Below are 23,332 nucleotides of genomic sequence, written 5' to 3' on the forward strand. Positions count from 1 at the left end.
GACATAATATAAAAACACAAAAGTGAAATACCTATGCTGTTGTGGAAACATGGAACAGGAGACTCACAATTTTATATCTCTGCTTGAGAACTTTATGGGATCAAAATATTTTAGAAAACATAAGTATCACATCTATGGTATTTTGTCTGACTTAGACTAGGTGCTTTGCAGTTAGGCAGACAGGTGGCCCTTGCTTTCTTACCGAAGCAGAGAGATGTTCTTCCGTGGGATCTCCTTCAGCTCACTCAGAGTGGTGGCCTTCCCTGCAAAGCAGTAGTTGGGGTTGTAATCTGTCATGATGGCAGATGTACGGATTTTGCTCAGTTTATATTCTGGGCTCTGCAGTCGTGCTCTGGCTCCTTCCAGCTGCTGCTTCTTAAGGTAATAAACTGTGGGTGGGGAGACAAATAAAAATGCACAAACAAGATCAACACCTGGAGAGAAAAGATAATGCTGGCTACGCAGAACAGAAATAAACCAACCCCATAATTATAAATGCTCAAGAAGCATCTTCAGCTTGCCAGTATCATGTTCTTCATGCTCTGTAGCTATTTAATATTGGATATGCAGTCTTATTCCTGCAGGCACCTACGCACCTGGGAGCAGGTTTCCTATGTTATTTGTACATTGGCTGAGGAAGGAGTGCTCCACAAGATATCTTGCTGACATTTAGTCCCAAAAATCAAACCATCTCCCTGAAGGGATTATATGTTTAATTACAGATTACCACTTCATCCTGTATAGCAGTGGCTGCTAAAGAAACACCTGCTTAGAAGGCTTTACAAGCTCTTTTTTTTCTGTGGCAAATTAGCAAATACCAGGGAAGAGCAGTCCTTACCCTTTGGGACTATGCTGGTGTGTAACTATGGGGTGGTGATGTTTTTTATCACTTCTTTTTCCCTATACCGCCAACCCAGTTAGGAGACCCCAACACTTTGGCTCCAAGTATTAAAAGCAGTGGCATGTGGTTGGGTGGTCTCTTTTGGTATAATTTAACAGGGAAAAGGCAAGTCAAAGGATTGTAAGAAGTAAGTGTTTCTTACTGATAGATAGGCTGCCACAAATGAGGACCATTCCAAGCACCACAATCACAGACACCACAGCTAGGAGGAGTGGGAGAGGAAGGTGTCCCTCTGGGATAGGGCCTTGGGGCACTGAAAAAATAAAAATTGAGGTGCATTAATCAGAAAGCAACCAGAGCTACTGTAAGGCATACCTCTGAAAGTTGCTTGTATTTCACAAAACCATACACAGATCATGGCCAGACCATCCTATAAAAATTACAGCAAATCCCTCTACAGCCCTGGAGATTGAAAAATACCTAAATAATTTTAAAACCATTGTGAAGATAGAAAACTAACTGATAAAACACAGATCTCTTAACCATTTTTCCAGTTGTTTTTATAAATGGGTAACATCACTGTTCACAAGTGCTCTAGAGTCTTGAAGCTTTGGAGCTCCAAGAAACTGTGTCAGGAAATAACAGTGAGTACAAGGCATCAGCTGACAGGCGCAGGGGGAAACTGCTGTGGAAGGAAGTAATTTGTGGCTTAAATAACTCAGCAGTATGTGGCATGTTCTCCTGGAGAGGTATTTATGCTTAAATATCGGATACACTAAGCCCAATCAGAAAATTTACACCATGTCTCTTTACAGATATTTTACCTTCTACTTAATCCAAACCTGAATGTTGCAGATGGTGACAGAGATGCAGCTCAGCACGTAAAGAAAGGTCATGAGGAATTTTCAGTCATATGTTTGCCCAACACTTCTCACACTATGTTTACTGGAGTCACTAGCTGTAACTTGGGGAACTGAACATCAAAAAAGCCATAAGGAGACACAATATAAAGAATATAGATGTTACTCAGTGAGGCTAAAACTTCACAACTTACCAGTGCAGGTGACATTGTCATTGGCCAGCACAGCCCCCATCTCACACTGGCAGACTGGCAGGTTAGTGTCAGGGTCTCGCTTACAGTTGTCCGAGTGGCAGTGGCTGCAGTTAAGGTAGATCTGAACCTCCACCTCACCATGACTCTCCATAGCTGAGCAAGGAATCAGATACAACAGGTGGGCTGAGTTCAGTTTTTCCTATCTTGTTACAGTAAGGTAAATGAAACCAAACCAAACAAAACCCAGCAGGTACCTACAACTTCTCTCCTTCTCTGCAGGACAGCAGTTAGTCCAAAACTGTGTGGATATGTCAGAAGCCATGGGGGCCAGTAGGGAAGAAGATATTGGGTTTCTTAAGCAAACAGAGAGGCCTCGAAGGGAATTGACCAGAAAAGTCAGGGATTGAGGATATGCAGTTGAACCTGGTGACTGGTGTCTCTCCTGGTTTAGAGATTGACAAGAAAAAGGTCCCAGAACACTGCAGAAATATTTAAAGAAATGCCCACAGCTAAAGATCTGACCTGCAGAGTGAAATAAGCTTAAATGAAATTGATAGAAAACAAAGACAGGAGAAGAGAGAGCAGGAAAGAGGAAATAGAGAGGAAGAAGGGAAAAGGAGGAAGAAGAAAAATAAGAGGAATAAGAAGTATATTGTACCTGCCAGGGGATGCAAGAAGATCTCTCCAATGGGGTTCACAAAAGAGATGCCATCCTGCCCACCAGCTGTGATATCATCATTATCAGAGGCATGTCCCCCTGGGGAGAGAAGAGTATAAGGTAGCTGATCAGTGCCGCATGCTGCAAAATATATATTGTTTCTGAAGTGTTGCATTCATTCCTGGCACTTATCACCTAAGGCCATTCTGTAACCTTCCAGTTAAATTATATGTATAATGTCCTTGATGGATAAACACTCACTTGACCCAGCCAGCACCAAAGTTAGTGAAGTGACTTTATTTAATGCAGGTTTCTCAGTTCAGCAAGGTAAAAATGTATTTCTTTTGAACAGAAAAAAGTAATGGAACATTTTCCCTGGGTAATTTGGGAATGGATGAAGGGGTGATTCATCACACCTTCCAAATACTAAATCACATAGGAACATTTCTATAACCTTGATTTCCCCAGTTATAGAGTGATGGCATAGAGTAGAGCAGGTTTCATAACATTTGTCTTAAAGTACCTGTGAGTCACCTTCTGCAGCAGTGTACCTCTCCACTAAGAGTCCTAGCCCTTAACTGCAGGTGCTCTGAAGGGTACAAAATTAGACATCAAGACCATTCCTCCAGCAGACTTACCTCTGTAGCCTCCGCCTCCTCCACCAGAAGTACAAGCTCCTCCTCCACCACCAAAGCCACCAGAGGTGGCCCACTGGAGCTTGGCTAGTGCTTGGGGACAAGCTTGACCTCCTTCTCCACCTTCCAGAAGGGACTTCCCAGCCTGAGGAAGCAGACTCTCATCTTGCCAGCCACCACCTCCACCTTCAGTCAGAGAGTGACAAAACAAAACAAAAACAGGTAAGGGAAACACAAGCAGAGGTGCTCTGCAGAGAGACAGAGATTAGTCCTTTTTAATTTCTGAAGTGTCTACATTTGAGGTAACTCTTTCTTTAAGTTCAAGAGAATATACAGACAAGCTCCTTGCTGCCACGGGTAATAACAAAGTGGAAGTCTAACACACAACCTGCTGTATGTACTGCATAAACCAACACCTTAGCTCCAATTTCTAGTGGCATTAAGGAAATAAGGAGCCCACTGTTCCCCTTCAGGATAACTGGTTAGGGCTTTCAGGCATGTGAGATGGTGTGTTCCCCAGGGGAACAAAAATAAACTAGATTTCTTCATCTCACTCTAGTAAGGCTATTACAGCAGGACATGGACAACCACTGGATTTTTTTTTTGTCTCTTAGGAATGGATTCTAGGCACAGGCATTACAAGACTATAAACAGGTTTTCATTTCTTCTATAATTCTCATAATATAATTCTTGTTTTCACAGTTTCTAGGGGGCAACAAGGAAAAAGTCTTCAAAGGCTATTGTTACAGTGTGAAGGAATGGGCTCCATCCCCCAAACATCATTTTCACTGGGTTAGTTCATAGAAGAGAGGAGTCCTCCTGTGGAATAGCCTCTACTGGAGGCTCGACACCTGTCATACATTCTCTTTCATCAGGTGGCACATCATGTAAGAAGACATCCCTTATAGACTACCAGCATGTTTCTAACAATAACTGCCACAGAAAAATTCAAAAAGATCAAAACAGGAGCCCTTTATTTCATGCCTACAGGACAATGGGTATATTCAATCACCTGATTCAGGCCTTCTGAGGTTTTAGCATCTCACCTGCTGCCCCTGTCCTGCCACTAACTCCAGGTACTGCAGTGCTGTTCTCAAATTGCTCCAGGGGTACATCATCCAGGGAGCTGTCCTGAGCCTTCAGGTAGGCTTTTCCTCCTCCTCCTGCTGCGATGAGCAAAGGTTCCAAAATCCCATCCTTCTGCTGGAAAACCCCCCATCAAACATCAGAAAAACTCTGCATCCCTTAGATATGTGAACTCACATAAACTCATCAAAGTTCATCCCAAAGAAGAGTGGCCCAAGGCCAGAGCAATGCTACTGACTGTTTCATGGAATTGTTACAAAAATGTTTTACATCATGTTCCTCTGTACAAAAGTAACAGTTTAACAGAACACCAGAGTTTTGGGATTAATTTTTTTAAGGACTGCTGCCAGTATTAAATGTGGCATCCCAGTGTAATTCCCCAATCTTATCTATTAAGAACTGAGGAACCAGTTCAGCTAGCTTAATAACAGTGACAAATATGATCAAGGATATGAAAAGAGATACATAATAAAAAAGACAAAAAACAAAGCGAGACAGAAGTGGGGGCATGGAGGTGAGAAGAGGGCAGATGGAGAGTCCTTTTTCATCACCTTTTCCAAAGAACTGTTTATCACATGCCATGATCAACAGGAAGAGCTAGTTGCTCTGCTGGACACTGCTCAGGCAGGATGCAAAGAGGAAATACTTACTCTAAAGATGTAGGTTGCACCTCCTCCACCCCCACCTCCTCCAGCCCATTCCTTCAAGTCCTTTCTTTTTTTGTAATCTTCTTCAATGAGAGATGACTCTCCTAAGCAGATCTTCTGTGTTTCAGGATTGCCCTGAAAGGAGACAAGAGATACACCCAAATATCAGCAAAGTCCAACTCTTGAGAGTTGTTTGCATATTTAAGTATAATAATGTCATAATGTTTGTCATGTATGTCAGGCATATATAAACCAGTATGAATATTATCTTTATGGAAAGTGACCTCTTCTACAAGGGCCAACAGCTGGGGGATAGATCTGTCTGTTACCTCTGATTTGCAACCTCACATTACACGTGCAAGTGAAAATATAGATGCTTACAGGAAAAAACCCCAAAGTATTAACTCATTGTTGATATCACATAATTCATATTTTGTATATTTAGAACTTCTTATAATCAAAACCATGAAAAGTTTCTCATGAGTGAGTTTTTTGACATTATGAATACAGGAGCCACTGTATTTAATGGGAAGATTCTCACTGGTTTTGATAGGCTTTGGATTCAGACCTTAGTCTCTAAGCTTCCAGAGTATGTAACACAGGGCAGACAAAATACTTCTGGATGCTTCCATAAATAACAGCAAATTGTCTGAAATCCTGGCAGACAAAAAGAAACCTAGGCTGTGGAAAAACAAGAGAATGAGCACACAATTCTTGCCTCCTAGTTTCCTGCTTAAAATAAGCACAAGAAAGCTGATTAAGAACTTGTTTCAAACACCAGGAGCTTAAAGCAAAGTTCCTGTGGGCTTCATATTTGTTTGTGCATTTTGTTTTCCTTTTCAGATCTCTTTATATTTGTTTTGAGACTTTTTATAGCTTTATTGGTTCTACCCAATCTCCTGACTGGACTTCTGGATTCTGGAATTTCTATCTTTCATCACCAAGCCCCAAGCCACCCACTGAATCTCAGTGAATCATATCTGCAAGGTCTCTGCCCACACATGCTTGGTGGCCCTCACCCCAGGGCAGGCATCCTCCCCCTGCTGCCCCACTAAGATGTACAGCAGCTCGTCTTTCTCCAGCTGGAAGGTGGCTGAGATGAAGACCCCATGGGACCTCTTATTGTGGTTTTTGGCTCCCTTCCCCCCCGCTGCTCCATAGGCAGAGATCCTGCAAGAAAAAGTAAGTAGTTAAAAGAAACAACTCTCATACTTCTTATCCCCAAAGTAACTCCATCTGCAAGGCCTCCCCAACCTTCACTTCTAAACAGGCATTGCTCCAGAGCAGGCTGCCCTGCTACAGCAGCTCATGGCTATTCTTTGAGACCCATGTAGCTAGGTTGCTCAAGAGGATAGACCAAACTTACACCAGAGTACTGGAAACAGACTTCAGGAGCAAATAGCATGAGCTAGTATAGCCCAGTCTAGAAGTCTAAGGTTTCAGGACTGAAATGATGGCAGCACTTCTATTTGACTTCCATGCTTTGCAATAGCTCAGACACAGATCTTTACAGCTACTGTTCCTATTCACTGCCCCCTCCACTCACTCAGTACAGATGGTCCCACAATTATGCTTGCTGAAACTCCACAAACAAAAGGTAGTTAAATGTGGCTGCCTCTCCAGCACACACTGATACTCACCTGTATCTGTTTGTGGCTGGCACTCTCCAGACTTGCACTCCCCGGAGCTTGCCCTCCTTCTCCACAGTCACTGACACGTTACTGTTCTTATAGGCACTGTCACACTGAGCTTGAGTTGGCCCATGTGGACCACTGGCACCACATGTTGTGAACCACCAGAGAACAACAGTTGTGTCCCCTGTGACTAGAACAGCAAGAGTTGAGTCAGATATGAGCTTCCCTATATTTCTCAGACAAACAATCATAGAATCATTTAGGCTGGAAAAGACCTCTAAGATCATCCAGTCCAACTGTTAACCCAACGCTGTCAAGTCCACCACTAAACCATGTTCTTTAGTGCCACATCTACATGTTTTTTAAATACCTCCAGTAATGGATGCCACCTGGGCACATTGCTGGCTCATGTTCAGCCAGCTGTTGACCAACACCCCCAGGGCCTTTTCTACCAGGCACCTTTCCAGCCACATGTGCAATAACTCATGGGACTATATAAGCAAAGAATAAGTGCAATTGAAACAAACAACTGTTCTTGTTGATGTATTTCCTTAATGATCCTTTGACAACAAAAATCACATTATTATTATTCACACAGAACATTAACCATTATATAAAAAATAGATTACCGAGGGAAAGACCATGTTGCAGCAGTATATGCTATCTACATGGGTTTAAAACTCAATACATCTATTTGATCACATTCTTATTATAACTATAACCATACATGCTTAAACTTGCATTTACAATGCTGAGGACTTGAAAGTCAGTACATACTAAAGTTAAATTTATCTATTCAACTTAATGCAGTTCCCTCATAATACAATCCACTAAGATATCACCCTTAGTCATAAAATCACAGAGATAATATATTATCCCCACTTTGTTCTAGTCATAGCACAACTACTGCCCTGTGTATAGTCACTGTTTGCTTTTACCCTCTCTCACCTTATTTCCTGCACACTATTTAATAAACCATGGAGATAAACCCCATCAACTGAGCAGGGAGGAGGGGAAAGGGGAGAGAGATAGGACTTCTAAGAAGGGGTTTATCTGAGTGCCTCACAGACATGATCAAATTTCCCTTTTCAGTGCCAGTATGAAGCAAGAAGGCACTCAATTTTCCAGATGAGAACTGAAGAATGTACACAGAAACAAAGGTTGAAAACATCTGCCATTACAACTAGTGGCCATCTGTGAAATGCAGTGAAAGCTTTAAGTGACTCATCTCAGGCTTGCACAAGAAGCCCATGGCAACAGCAACAGCCAGGGGACAGCCTACTTTCAGTAGGGGCCCTTCTCCTCCGAGCAATTTGTTTCCCTGGTTCTCTTTAAGCATTATTCTTTTGTTTCTACAACAGTGCAGCAGATCCCCTCCATTTCATAACCCCTGACCAAGACCCAAACATATCCATCTTGTCCAGTGAGTGAGATGAAGCATAGGAATAAAACTGTTCAATAACGTATCTAAAAAATGTGTGATGCCGCGCATGCACAAGAGCCAGAGTCAGAAGTAGAACTGTTTAAGAACTGAATGATTAAAATAGCAGTAAAAATCACAACCCGTCAAAAGAAATATTCCAAAATTCCAATCTTATTTAAAGTAAAAGGCAAGGAAAATTATCCCCAACAGATGTCGTCCTGTGAACATGTGGATGGATCACTGCGGTACAAGTGTCAGCTACATTACAGAAACATCTGCCCCTTGAGCTAACATGAACCGACAGCAGTACAGACTGTCACTTTCCAGGTGGACACAGTCTTCAGGAGCTTGTACAGTCATACACTGGTATTCGTTGTCTGCAAAAACGCCTCAAGCATAGCTTCTCCTTGGCCCCTACATTAGACAGCTCTTCTCACCCACACAGCTGTTATCTGTTCTCCAAAGTGCCAATTTCTACTGCTATCAGTAAACTGGTCCCTGGTATGCCCTGTTCTCCTAGTTTTTTATGCAATTTTTCCCCTCGGTGGATTTCCAGATTCTCACTTACTTCCCCTCCCTGGATTTTAATCTTTACACCCCTATTCTACACTCCTTTTGTTCAGCTTCACTGCTCACCAAGTTGCAGTAAATCTCTTTCTATCTCCAGCTTTCTGTACTGATCTATACCTTTTGTTCCTGAGCTGGCTTTTGTGCACTCCAAATTTAATTCATGAAGCTTCTGCTTTTACTTAAAAATATTCTACTTTTCCTTAAAGAGAATCTGATCTTTAAGGACCAGTGAGTTGGTCTCCAGCAAACTGCTTCCCTATAGCCAGAGACTACCTGACATGATCTCCACATCTTTGGCATGGATTATATATAGTTGCTCTGTTGCTATAGGGCAGGCATATCACACAAAGGAGATGGGAAGAGAGCCACCTTTTATAGCCAAGAGACAGGTTTTCAGTACTGAATCACGTACCTGGGAGGGAGGGCTCTTCCAGGGGGTTCAGAAGATGCTCCTCCAGGATACTAATCTCACGTGGATACTGACGTTTCCCACCAAAATGATTTGGTTGTTTTCCTGTAATAGTTTGTAGAATAGAGGAGAGAGATGGGAGGATAGTAAAAAAGAGAGATGGAAAATGTAAAGATTACATGAATGAATTAAGTACAACCATTTGGTTAAGATGGATAAATAATACCTTGGGCAGAAAAGGTGTTTTAAAAAATAATACATTTTTGTTACTCTTTTGAGTCTGTGTCTTGGATTAGCTACTTGTATCTGTGCTAAAGCCAGTGGGTCTTTACACAAACACAGACTTTCCATGTTATCCCATGCGAACTGCAAATTGGCCAGCAATTGTACTAGCTGTGATTACAAGAGACTGTAGGAAAAACATAATGTGGGAGAACAGATACTGGATATTGATTCTGTGCTCATCAAACAGGCAGATGACAATTCTGGACAGTCAAATGAATAGAGGTGTAAAGGAGAATGATAGCAAAAATCACTACTTTTGGTTCTGAATGGTGTGATGGCAAGTAAACCACCCTAACATCACTCCCCACTCAATAACCAACTTGAGCGCCCAAGATCACGCTTAGAGAATAAAGTACTAAATAAAACTACATGTCTCACTAACTTACACAGTTAAGGAGGAACAGCATACCCTTGACACAAGCCATAAATCTTTCAACAACAATTTTTGAAAACCACAGAGCAAAATTCTACATTTCTGCCCAGTAAAATAGGCCTTTAAAAATCAGCCCTTTCTTAGAGAGGAGGGACTTCAAATCAATCACTGATCCAAAACATCTGAATGCTTTGAGAACACCACACAACCAATGCTGCTTACAACAGGAAAAAGTAATAGCTGAACCCTTGCCTTATAATCTGCAAGCATCCTGTTTCAACAGTTAAATTACCCATTTTTATGCAGATTTTTGATTGGAAAATCTCTATAAGAAAAAAGACAGGCTTCCTTCCATTTTATGAACCCTCAGTTAATTTAATACTGAACATTTTTCATCAGTTGAAAAACATTACAAATATTTCAATTTGTTCCAGTTGTGAGAATCTAACAGCTGCTTGATGCTCTATTCAAAGGAGACTCACTCAGTTCCAGATGGACAATTATCTCTGCCACAAAGCCACTGCTCTAAATAGCGATAATTAACACCCTTGTTAGCTGTGTCAGGAGGCCAAATAACTAATTGAAGCATGGAGACCTTGCTGAGCTTTTACTCCTGAGAATATTCCCCTCAGGTCTGACTGAAAGCACATTGATGCACAGCAGTAAAAGCAAGCTTTGTATGGACACACTCTGTTCATACTGAGATAAAGAACTTCAATGAATGAACTTGTTGAGCCAGTGAAAAATGAAATTAACCCAAAACAAATGAAATTAATCAAAGATAAGAAGGAAAATGCAATGAAAAATACAATGCATGCCCAGAAAAGATGCTTGATCTCCCAAGACTTGCTCTGAATTACAAATCCCAAAGGTCACAACAGTTTCAGATGCTTGGTGATGTACAAGAAGACTAGTTATGTTTTCCAGGGTGAAGAAATGTAAATCACTCCCTGAAACAGATAGTTGATCTGTGCGCCTGAATGGAATTTTTTGCAGCATCCCAACTGAGTATCCTAAGGCAATGCCTCATTTCCAAATAAACAATCTTTCCTCCTTCTCCAAACAGTCTCAAACCCTCATGCTCTGGAAGAAAGTTTCTGTCTCCTCTGTGCTCAGCAGCAGACAAGCTGCAAGACTGGCTGACCAGCACCCTGTCCACACGAGCCATTAGCTCTTTGAAGGCTGACATTCTATGCACTGTCAGACATGAATTTGTAAGGTGCCATTTTCTACAAACATGATGTACCCCGGGGATCCAGAGGCTGGTGCTCCAGTCTATTTTAGCTTCCACTTCCTCTTCTAAGAGCCAACATGTTGACTCTAAGTGAATGGAAGGGAACAAGAATTAATTCATATTAAGGTGTATCTGTATCAGAAAAATACAAAGAACAAGAAATCCTTTCTCCAGGTTTTAACTAATGTTGTTGATTTCCCCATTAAAAAGGGACAGAGGGGAACTGTAACGGAGAAAGACAGGGCATCTCCTGTAGACAGAGCTGAAGTAATTCACTCCTACTTCTCTGCCTCTGGGACTGTAATGAAAATAGAGAGAGAGGTCTCGTGGCCAAGATTAATCAGAGTAAGATGCCTCACAGGATCGTCAAGGTGTGCATGGTATCCTCAGAGATCCCACCTTAATGATGCAGGTTGCAATATTCCTGGAAGCCACTCCAGCTTGTCCTGGAGTGGGACAGAGAATGGGGAAGCTGCACCAGCTTCGCCCTTCCCCATTCGTTTTGCTGATCTGTTGCATCTCTAGTCAAGAACTTCTTAAATCAGTGAAAGGAGGCAGTAATGAGGCTTGAATCACCCCTCACCATTCACTTCAAGCAAAGAGACTGGCAGGTCCAAAGAATCAGACTTTGCTGAGTCAGGTTCTCTGAAGTCAAGAACTACAGATACGCTATACAAAAGCTCTCTTTGGACAGTCTTGCCATTTATAAACCAGTCTTCTGGGAAACTCTGAATGATACACAGAATGAAATGTAATTTCTAGCCCAGGGTAGTACAGTGCACTTTGATAGACTACAGACCTGTGATCTTAATTGAAACAATATAATGTTCAGAGCACCAAAAGGTAATAGTAAAGGCAGCGAGGAGGGCAACGATCAGCACTCTATTTGCTGTGCCAGTCCATGTTTTCATATTAAGACACTTAAATTTCAGACCTCTTACTATGAAAGCACTAGTTAACTAAAACAGTGAAATATCTTTATTCCTGCCCACCAAAAGTTCTCACCATGAACCAGACGCATCTTCCAGTTTGTGACACTGTCTTACACCAGATGACTGTATAAACCAAAGGGTAGTTTAATTTCATCCTTTTCACAAGGAAAACATCTGTCAATGCCCAGGAGCTGCCATCTAAAGAATGGTCTGTTTGGGTTTTGTCCTTATTGACGTCTCTTGAGCTGCCCTCACTACCCAGTTGTTCTCCTCTTAAATCTTACCGAACCTTTCCTCTCAATTTTGAGGTATATGCAAAACCTCACCTTTTTCCCCAGCTTGCATACACAAACAGTGCTTTCAGTCTGCACTGGATTTTGTAGAGCAATTGAACTACAAGACTGGAATAGATAGAGAAAATAATATTTACATCCTAGCAAGCAGCAAATCCTTCCTTCCTGCCATACATCCTTCCTGCTGCCCTCATGCAAAGAATTCACTGCTTGGATTTTAATTGGCTCTGTCTCTGACATCTGAAACCTGTCCTTGCCAGGGAGAAATAATTTCATTACTGAAAACACAGCAGAGCTGCTGGGCTTCTCTGCAACCTAACTGAATTAAAGTCATGAGAAGACAAATACAAGGGGGTTGCTTTCAGAGGCGAGAAAATGTCAGCTTGCAAAGAGGATTCAAGGAACAGTGGCAAGTGCAAGACTTCTGAGAAACATGTTTCCTTTGTGATGTCTTTCTTCTGCATGAGTCATGCATCTCTGGGTCCTGTCTTCAGATGGGGGAAGTGCCAGATGTCTCTTGACATCAGTGCAATTTATACTAATTGAAAATAAGGAGTGACTTGAGCAGTCTAATGGACAAGCTCCGATAACATTGCTGCAGGGGCATTTACACCCTGCCTGTTTGCCAAAGTATGCATACCAACACCAGACCCAGCAAAATGTCTATGGGTAAACAGGAAGGCAGTAAACTGCAGCTGTTGGGTGCACATCAGCTGGCACAGGTGCATCTGCAATCACTCCCTTCAGTTTCCTCAAGATTTCAAACCAAAGTGTTAGCATGGAAGTCCCAAAGTTTTTGGGAGACAGAGCTGTTAAGGAGTTGCAGTGAACAAATGGCATTACCATTAAAGAACAGCTTTCCCTCTCAATTTCAGATGAAAATGTGCATGCTCAGCATTTTATAGAAGAGTGATTTCAGTGCCCACATAATAAACGGACAGAGAACAGGAGACTGAATGAGAAAAGGATGGGAGGGAACAGTGGTTTTTGTTGATGAGCTTTTAACCCATGCCTATTTTGACATAAGCCTTAAACTACACTACAGCTAGCCAATGCAGGGACACGCTACTGCCCTAAGTGCTGACATACCGAGTGTGGTGACACATGAAGAGTAGCACAGGACCACCAATCCACATTTTGTCTGCAACAGAAGGCACAATTCAAATGTTGCATATCCTCCAGCTTCTTTACAACAGAGCATATGTCTTTTCCCCAGGGACAAAAAGAAGGCAGTTTCTAATACTTGCAAATGGTTCAAGTATCTAATCTCTTTCCCCTTGTCTGCTAAGAAAATCCAACTCTAGCTAACATGTTTTCAGAGGGCAGCAATGGCTCCGTTTTTAAGTGGAATACATTGTTGTCAGTCCTATTCACAGTGATGAAGCAAAGGAAAGCTGTTACTTATCTGGCAGTAGCAGCTGATATACCACCTCACAGAGTAAAACAAATTGTTGCAATAATCTAAACTTTATTGTCAGAGAGCCACTTGATTCCTTCATTTTCTTCCTTTCCTCCACTAAAATATGGTGACTTTCCCCTTTGATTTCAACAAATTCCCTTCAGGTATCAATTGCCAGGGTGCATAGGTCAGCAGGGACTGTGGAAGAACAGCATGATGTAATCTTTCTACTTAGGAGTATGTCTAGTGTTTCTTGCCAAGACACACACACAGTTCTCAACTATGCGATGCAGGATATCACAGCTTAGAGAAAGAAGAGCAATAGAAGACTGACATGCCGTAAAATTGCCTCTACTTGCAATCTTCACTAGGTCTGAGATAAAATAGCATTGTGCTGAAAAAGCTAACAGAAATGATCCATGTGCACTCTGTAGGGAGAACAGAACGTGTGTCTTGGATCTGTGAGATGATGATTGCACTACCCAAATTCTTTGAGGGATTCTGCAAAATCTGTGGCTCACCGTCAGTGAAGCAGTCCAGTCCAAATGTAATATTGTCGATAGCAATGTCAGCTTGGGAGTTCCAGCCCCAGGTTGCCAGGAGTTGCAGCTGAAACCTTGCAATAAGACACAAGTTTTAGAGAAGACCAACAAAGCAACAGGAGGGGAAAAAAAATCCCAAACCTAAAAGTACTATGTTCTGTTACGGAAACATGATCATCACTATTTACAGTGTTTCCTCCAGACAAGCCCTGCTGAGCTGCCAAAAGGGCTTGCTCTAAATCTTGTCCACACATCAACCATTACTAAGGACCAACCAACATTCATATAATTCCACATTTCATGGGGAACAAGAATGAAAGCCCTACGTCCCCTGCAATCTGCACACACATGTAGAAATACAAACTACAGGCCCTCACTAATAGTCATATCCAGACAACCATTTGTATTCCAGAAACAGTCAGGGAATTAGACATGTGTAAAAGGGAAGGGGGAAAAAAAATCTCCTTTCCATCTCCAAAGAAACAGTCAGTAAAAACTGAACAGAATACCCAAATGTCTTGGGCCTGATCCACAGCCAGTATAACTCAACAAGGTGACATGAGTTTATATCAGCTAAAGGTCAGGACATTTTAAATTTCAGCCGTGACTCTCTGAAGTGTTAGCTCTCTGGGCTGTCTCATCTTTTTTCCACTGTGACCAGAGTCTTAGTTACTTATCTAGGAGCTCTCTCATGTCCCATGTGCATTGCTACATTCTGAATTCACAAGGAAGAAAGAAAACAGGCTAAAGGATCTCCTTCTAAAGGACAAGACTGAATTGTTCTCCATTAAATTTCAGAAATAAACAAATGTCTGATGTCCAGTCTATTTAGAGTTTATTAAAAGCATATGGAGAGGACCTCTACTGCTGTCACTGGTGAAGCTCAATATTGAGCTTGTCCTGCATAACACATTAATCATTCAGCCTAGGAACACACTTGTCCCAAATTAGTGACAATAAAGTATGTGTGCATATTCCACCCACCAGCCAAATGCTGGCTGATATACCCAGTTAGTATAATGTTGCATAGGTGCATTGAAATCTTTAGGGATAAGCTGCTTTTACCCCAATGAATTTTTCTATTTTGAGTGATTTGGTATGATTTGTCTAGCAATCAAAAGGTTTTGCCAGTGTTGAGGATGAGGTAACATAGGGATTCACCATTTTGAGCATGCTCAAAAATGCTGGTAACTTTTTAAGTACTCTGTGCTACAAGGTATTTGAAGTGGGATTTGAAATTTATGAGGAAGAGAATCACGTCATGTGAGCTTTTTTTTTCCATGTGAATGAGATTCTATCAAAATTTTAAGAAAAAGTCTTTGAAAATTTAAAATTCCTGACACTTCCATGTCTAGTAGAATTTTTTAATTCTGCAGTCTCCTCTTCCCTGGGTATCTTAAAGTCTCAAGCCAAATGGTACTTTCCATGCAGTGCTGTTACAAACTGTATCTGCTTCTACTACATGAGGTGAGAACTGCCCTTCCAAATTAATGAATAAAATTTTTCTTTCCCAGCCTTTCTTTCTTTTGCTGACCCTGGCCAAATAGGAGAAAAAAATCAGCCTAAACTAAATCCAGAGTGAACAAGATGGCATTTTGGAGAGAGGCTGGGGAGCTCCCTCGGAACCTTACAGAAGATGAGCTTAGACTCGGTGTGTGTGGGGATTGGGCCTGATGTCTACAAAGAGAAACAAAGAGCCAGTCAAACATGAAGACTGGGAATAAACCTTTACTGTAGGTCTGGGATAAATGAAATTAAAGCACACAAGAGATAGCTAGGTGAAGTGAATTGAAGCATAGGGAGACATACAGAGACATAGCAGCTGCTGGAAGAAAGATGGAGACAAGAAGCAGGGAGAAGTTCAGAAAGGGAAATTATAACCAGAAGCATGAGACAGACAGAACGGGTTCACAAATGGGCACTTGAAGGAAAAGAGGGGCCAAGTACATGAAAACAAGGAAGAAAGGCACCAAGGTCACATAGAAGCAGGTAAGACAGGACAGAAGGAGTAGAGCACGGAAGGAACAAGACAAGAGGACTGGGATGGAGCCCATGTCCTGCAAGCAAAAATACAGGGTTTCCTTCCTTGAGGCAAATAGCTGCAGCACCTTCCAGTAAAGTATGTACTACTTCTGTTTCTGTTACAGATCAGTGCAGCAAATGACATCTTATTACTTCTGTTAGTCACCTGACTAGCTCAGGTAGCACAGGTCTGCCTTCTAGATTGAACAGTTCCAGCCTTACCCACAGTGATTGTCACTGTTGTGCCACTCAGTTTTAAACTTGTCTGAAAATGGCATTGAAAAAGTTACATGAAGTGAAACAAGATAGAACTACTTGAAACAGACTGTCCTAATACATACATGCATGCATAATCTACCTACTTCTTTCATTTTGTCTAAGTGTTCAACTTTTTCAAATATTATGGTATTTAAATATCAATTTTCTTCATGCTGGGCTGGCTAGTCCTCAAAAAAATCCTCTTGCTATCCGTTCTCTCCTGCCACAGAAGATTGATTTCTCTTCAGAACTAAGGGCTCATACAGAAATCAGAGGCTTCAGGGAACAAGCATATGGGACTGTATATCGGAGGAGGCAGAAGGTCTAAAATACATCTGAAGAGCCCCATGGTCTTTGCTGTGGTTATAGCCACATGAAATTGCCTAGGGAAAAGAACTATTAATTCACTGGTTATACTTCATATATGCTTAACTAAATAGATGCTAATCCACAGGGCTCCAGAATGTGTCAGACAAGAATAATAAATACAGTGCCAGCATGCAGACCAATCCTATCCTCAAGGAATAATTCACGGCAAAGGTGCATATGGTGAACATATGATAATACTGAGACCAAAGGTAATCATGAAATTAAACCAGAAAGAGGGTAGAACAACATTCTCTCTCTCTGACTTTTACTGATGATTGGGTCCGAATTGCTATCATTTCCAGGCCCAAACCCTTCAGCCTTTTACACAAAGATGCAGAGAATATTTGAAATTAAAAGGAATCTCCTCATCCATGAAGTTACTGGGTAGATATATTTCCATTTAAAATATTCACTGTATAGACCTGGAGATTTTTTTTTGGTCTTAATTTGCATGTGAAACAGACCTTTATGAGGAAGATGCACAAAAAACAGACTATAGAAATTAAAAAAATGTTTGCATCATGCTAAGTAACCACTTGCCAACACCAGCTACATAGCTTGAGACTGAGTTACACTGGGTGAGGGAGGAGGAATACTTGAATAAAATTAGATTCAGTTGAATTTCATTGAATCTTCAATATTTGACTTCATTTGAAAACCCCTGTCGCACTGTATTTTCACATCCAAACTCATGAAAGCTTTAGTGCAAGGCTGATTTGGGCAACAGTCTCTTCCTGAGATTACTACATTAGTGATGCAGCAACAAATGATCTCCAGTTGCCTAGATTGCACTGATACAGATCCTAGAATAGACAGTTGTATTGCTAAGCTGTGGTTTTACTACCCATTTGACTCACATGGCTGTTTTTCACTGTGGGAGTACAAAGTGCAGCTATGCTAATATAGCTGTTTCCCTACTGGGAGCACTTTGTCACTGTGAGTATACTGGCTTTCCCAGATTGGTAAAGACACTTGGTATTCCCAAAAACACTGTTAGAGGCTGCACAGAAGTGCAGTCACATGGGGTGGGCTTGTGCTGACCTAAGATGTGTATGTGCACAAAGATGCACTTAGGACAGAATACTTCCTGAGCAAGTAGAGTTCCAGTACTCCTGTATTTTTTTTCAGTAGAAATGTCCCTGAAAGAAGGCAAAACTGAAAGTGATGCTTCATAATACAGAAAGTAACAATTTAGTAAACTTATAGGGGTAACTCTGGATGCTGACAGTGGAGCTCTTACCGGTTCTGAAGCACTGGCATTGGTAAGGTGATAAGAAACCAGTGGTCACTCCAGCTCCCTGCTCTTTCCCACATTGGCCAGGTGATTGGAGCTCCCTTTATCTCTTCCTTGACAGACAAGGAGACTGTCCCATTGTAGCTGCCAAAAACATGCACTGAGAATTGGATCTGTAACAGAGGAAGAAGAGGAAAAAAATGGTACCTGTGACAAAAAGGGAAAGGTAGACACTTCTCCCCTCCCTGGAGATATAAGACACCAAACCTTAAGCCTAGATCAAACTGTTTAATCACACAGATCACCAAGTTCCCACTCATTGACTGTCTATGACTCAGCACTGTTCCTAGCACACAATTTTCTCAGGAAAGACCCTGACTGACACTCCTGTTGAGCAGCTGCTCTTCCAACCACTCTCATCAACCACTGCTGACAATATCCACAATCTCAAACACCATCTGGGTGAGACAGCCCTGGTTTTCTTGTTATCGCCTTCAGAAAAAAAAGGTAGTAAACCAGAGGAACACAGGCTTAAACTCAGGAAGTGCTTTATCATTGAATCCTTCCCTGAGATTTAGGTTCTTGCAAAAAAACAGTCCTAACCACATTCCTCTTAAGTGTTCTTACCATCCTCTGAAAGGGTTTGAACCACAGCTTAGATCTTTTAAGGATTCCCATTGTAGCCACCCAGGTTAATGTATTGCAAAATTATGGCTTAATCTATACCCAGGCACTATACAGGTCACAAAAGCTCTCCAAGGGGAGAGCTGCCCTGCCCCAAATGCCCCGGAAATGAGGAATTTGATTGTCTCCAGAGGCAGGAATCCTCAATCCATATACTTGCCCCAATTCATGGGCACTATCTGTGCTGTAGCACCCATATGACAGATGAGGAACATGATCACCAGGCCAAAGAATATTTTGAAGCACGACTCGTTCCTCTTTCTTTGGGGCACCCACTTTCACTTTGCCACAGAGCAAGTGAAAACTGTCATTTCTACTAGTGCTTTGAATCTTCAGCTGCTCTTTATATTACAGAGAGCTCCAGCACTGGCAAGAAATGGTGCACAAATATGTGCTGCAAAGAACAACTGCAGGAAGATCCTTGCTCCTGAAATGTGAGTTCAAATCCTTGCCAGTGGAGGAGAATAGGTCCAGATCTCCTGTGACCTCTACACAATAACCAACAGCTATTGTTTCTCCTCCTGGTTTTGTGAACCTATCTCCAAGCACATTTTATTTTGTTGGAACTACCCAGCAAACTTGACCTGGATTTATAAAGAAATATAAATGCTGAAGTTACATTTCTGGCACCTGCACTACATTTCTATCCCCAGGTCTAATTAGGAGGCATCAAAGCTTTGTATTTTTCCCCTAGCAAGGCTGGACTCCAGCTCAAATTTGCAGCTTAATTTTCCTAGTTGTTATGACTATAATATTATTCAATATTTTAATCCCACAAAGGCCACAAGGCCAGGTTGCCCTCGACTTTTGAAATTCCTGAAGAATGTGAGCATTCATATTCTTAATCGTTTATGCCTACTAACTTCAAACTCCTGTTCTCAATGAAACTGTGAAGTTTGTTAACTCATATGAAAGTATCACAGAATGTATGAAGAGAAGTCTCAGCAGCAGGTATACTGCATGGCTCAAACGCCCAGCCAGCCCTCTTCTACAAACCAAGGTTACCCCATACAATTCAGCTGCTGGGTATTCTTTATAGGAACAGTTGGTACAGTTAGGCTGGGGAATTTTCTATAATGAGTAATTGATTTAGGGCTTCTGCTTTCACTTACTAGGGATGCATTTCACATCTCCTTTGCAGTTTTCAACAAGTAGCTAGGTAGGCAGTATAGTGAACTCTTCTGCTTTCCAGTGTTTTCTAGATTGTGCAGAGGGACAGGAGAATGGGCTAATTGTGCAAATAGTGCCTATGGCCTGATGATTTACTCCATAAAGGTGCTAAAACAGAGTGATATACCTGGTAGTCTTCAGTGGCAATACTGGCTGGCAAGTTGGTACTGTAGGCCTTAGCCATACCAGTCGTCTGACTGCTGTCTGCTCGCAGGTAGAGGAAGTGTCCTGTGAACACAAAAGTGAATCAGAAAAGACAAAAAATATCTTTTGCTTTTTTGTGTAGTCTCTTGAAATAGTTTAACATCATTAATGTTAATACAGGTAGTAAGCATACATAAGTTTAAGTGTAAGCATGGCTATAGAGCAAACCTATTAGTGAAGTTATATAAACACTCTGGTAGATTTCGGCAGCAAAAAAGTTGACATCCCAAAACCCCATACTGACACGAGTGTGTAAACGTCAGACACCTCTCAAGATCTTTCCATACAGAGGCTCACACTAATCTACACCCCCAGTTCCTATACCATTAGATTCAATCACTCTTGCTGAGACAAACACGGCTGGAAGAACTTATTTTGTAGCCTTTGTTCCCAGGGACAGCTTAAACAAGCTTCCCAGAGACAAACAGGATACTGATATGAACACTCTCCACTCTCACAGGGAACTGTAAGGTAAGACTCAGGTGTGCTAACACTTCTGACTTTCAGTCTAAACATTTCTGGGAATTATTTGTCTTATTTTTTGTGGTATTTTATGGCACAGAATGTATATGATCACTTGGGATATCTTTACATGTGATGCTCTTTCTAGCTCACTGGTGGAGTCTGGCAAGGGTCTTCAAAAGATTTGTTTTTACAAGCTGCCTAGCTCTGTTGGGCAATTTTTACTTTGTGATGCAGCAGCTATGTCATATTGCTGCTGAAGTTCTCTGCAATTGATAGCTCATAAGAGGAAGTAGGAGGGAAGAAGTATATATAAAGAAAATTCACTATATGGTTTTTTAAGGTGGAGGAGAATCCTCACCTCTGGTAGTTTTGTGTTAACTTTGTTGCAGAACTTGTTTAATATAAAGTTCTGAATCATGTTTGAAAGTTAATTGTAGCTACATTTAAAGTTGTTATAGATAATACTGATGTTACAGTTCATTTGGCAATGATGACAACATTTTTAAACCAATTACAAAACCGTAAGTTCAAAGCTACCGTGTATATGCATACGCAGAGAGTGTGAGAGAGAACTATGAGGAACCTACCACCAGTGGCGTGTAAGGTAGACCCTACAAATGAGTCATCTTGAACTATTTCAGTAAAGCCCCGAATGGACCAAGGAGATGCTGCAGTTTCATTCAGTGTCCAGCCACATGGACCCTCTTCAAAAGAGCAATGTGAGCCCTCTGGGAGACTGTCTACAATGGAGAATAAGAAAAAAGCAGAAAAATAGGAGAAAACTGATTATGAAAGAACACAAATGGCAGCAAAATTGAAAATTCACTGTGATTGTCCAAGCTACCCAACCTATGCTATATAGTTTTTAAATGTCAAAATAGGTCCATTTGTTTATTTCCAGAGCCACCATCAAGAAAGCCAACACTTTGCTTCTGTAGATATTTGAGACTTTGCTGCGCTGTCCTACTCTAGATACCGTGCAAACCTGCAGTTCCCATGATCTAAAGAATGGTCAGTCACTGCTGTATGTTTGTAAGGCCTTGTTGTGTATGAAATTCCAGGCATCACAAAGTTTTCTGTGCCCACTTAAAGGAAGGCAAATCATCAAAGTATTTTAGATCTCTGCCATTGTACTTGCAACAAAGATAAATGATGCTTATTAGCACCACATATTAGTTAGGGGATTTCTCTGTCCTGATATGCAAGAACTCTGAACTGGCATCCTGGAAGGACAGAATTATGATGTTGTTGGTGGCTGGCTCTGGAAAGATGATTAGCACCTTCCACTGAAGGGACAGTTCAGATCTTGGGTCTAGAAGGAATTTCTCATCCAGCTGCAGACATGTAAGTAAGGTTTTGCCTTTCTCTGAAGTAGCAGTAACCATGAAAGGCAGATCATTGAGCTCCTTATTGCAATATTTAAAAAACTCAAACCGATCAAAAATAAATACATTTTATTATACATAGGGTGAATTTTCAAAGAGAATCTTGGTATCCAGTTAATGTAAATGGACTAAATTAATTCAGGAGGTAAAATACTGAATTAATCTAGAGATGAAATCAATTTAACTTATTTTTCATTCTAAATTGTTTTTTCTAATGGGATGAAGGTTCCCACAAAGTGCCATACCATATACTCACCACACCTCGTCCCTTCCTGTTCTTTGGCAGGGCAATCACTAATGAATTCACAGACCTGTAGGTGGCTGACACAGCCTCCATGAAGGCAGGGGAAGGTGGAGCCTTTGCCATTTATACGAAGATCTTGATTTTCCTTGTCTAATGATAAAAAAAGAGAAAAGCCCAGAGATGAGCTGACAGAATATGTATGACCCTTCACGTGTATCAGCCTTCACATGTGGGACCTCAGAAATTGTCTTTTGGATGATAATGATACTATTCTTTGCTCTTTTTTATATAGATTTCTATCTAGCATGAGATTCCTGCAGATCATCTGAGCTCTCATGGAGTCCAAATTTATTGCTCCTTTCTTTCTCATGTGCTGCTTCTGCTGTGTTTGTACTATCTTTAGATAACAATTTTTATTTTTTTTTTAAATGAAGGATCTTGCAGTTTCCTACCATAGTGTGCTCCTCAGTTCTGCACACATGACTGTGCAGCTGCCAGGCAGCTGTGGCATGCTGCATGACATTCTGCTGCTGGAGGCAGAGATACTTAACTCCAGTCCTGACAGACACATTGCTATGACCTTAACTCAGGTTTAACCAATGCTTATGCTGTTGACTCATTTCTGCACTAGTTTCCAGCTATGGCATCCAACCTGTGAAGATAGCTGCTTCCCCAGCAAGTTGGCTCGCTGTGCAGGAACTTTATTCATGCATCCTAGGTAGTCTAGTCAGTTATGCTCTGGGATCATTTGACTGACTGCACAGGTACATATCATCCAGGTTGAACATAATTTTAAAGTTTGATATTTCTCAAAAGCATAGCTCTTGATGCACCCAGCCTGTCCTGTGGATGTGTGCACAGGTCTGTTATGGACCTGCATGTTTGTGCATGTCTTTTTTGAACCTGCTGCCCTTTAGCAGAGCTCTGCACTAAAGTTCCACTGGGATTATTACTGCTCTGAAAAGAATGCAAAAGTTTGGGAACCAATTCCCAAAGAAAGAGAAAAGAACATCTCTGCAGCAATCCAGGTACATGGTTTGAAATAGTATCTTTTCATGTCATTGTGTTGTGCCAGATATATGCTACAGGTTATTTATAGACTGAGTGTTTAACACAGGGCTTGAGGCTGTTTGCATCCCCTCAAAACTCCAGTACTGTCAAAAAAATTACATTAAAGATATAACATTGGTTAAATTAAAATATTAATGACTGTAATACAATTAAATCTCTAATATGACCAAAACCAGTCTCATGATATATTATGAAACAGCTCTGTGAAACC

General features: G+C 41.3%; 1 protein-coding gene across 1 annotated transcript in view; it reads right to left on the reverse strand.

Annotated features, from left to right (window-relative positions):
* LOC103797047 (leukocyte tyrosine kinase receptor-like) overlaps positions 1-22,177 on the reverse strand; it is a 35,790-nt gene extending 13,613 nt beyond the window's left edge. The window contains exons 1-16 of the mRNA XM_009069243.1: positions 22,063-22,177; positions 21,009-21,161; positions 19,880-19,980; positions 17,905-18,071; positions 13,995-14,089; positions 8,961-9,062; positions 6,562-6,739; positions 5,941-6,091; positions 4,925-5,056; positions 4,235-4,391; positions 3,192-3,374; positions 2,554-2,652; positions 1,896-2,048; positions 1,358-1,360; positions 1,044-1,145; positions 203-389 (exon numbers count right to left, since the gene is read on the reverse strand). Of these exons, the coding sequence (XP_009067491.1) occupies positions 203-389; positions 1,044-1,145; positions 1,358-1,360; positions 1,896-2,048; positions 2,554-2,652; positions 3,192-3,374; positions 4,235-4,391; positions 4,925-5,056; positions 5,941-6,091; positions 6,562-6,739; positions 8,961-9,062; positions 13,995-14,089; positions 17,905-18,071; positions 19,880-19,936 (1,766 nt within the window). The 5' untranslated portion in view covers positions 19,937-19,980; positions 21,009-21,161; positions 22,063-22,177. The remainder of the gene's footprint in view (positions 1-202; positions 390-1,043; positions 1,146-1,357; positions 1,361-1,895; positions 2,049-2,553; positions 2,653-3,191; positions 3,375-4,234; positions 4,392-4,924; positions 5,057-5,940; positions 6,092-6,561; positions 6,740-8,960; positions 9,063-13,994; positions 14,090-17,904; positions 18,072-19,879; positions 19,981-21,008; positions 21,162-22,062) is intronic.
* Positions 22,178-23,332: the final 1,155 nt, after the last annotated feature.

The sequence above is a fragment of the Acanthisitta chloris genome, unplaced genomic scaffold (assembly GCF_000695815.1).
Source record: "Acanthisitta chloris isolate BGI_N310 unplaced genomic scaffold, ASM69581v1 scaffold19302, whole genome shotgun sequence".
NCBI classification, from domain to species: domain Eukaryota; kingdom Metazoa; phylum Chordata; class Aves; order Passeriformes; family Acanthisittidae; genus Acanthisitta; species Acanthisitta chloris.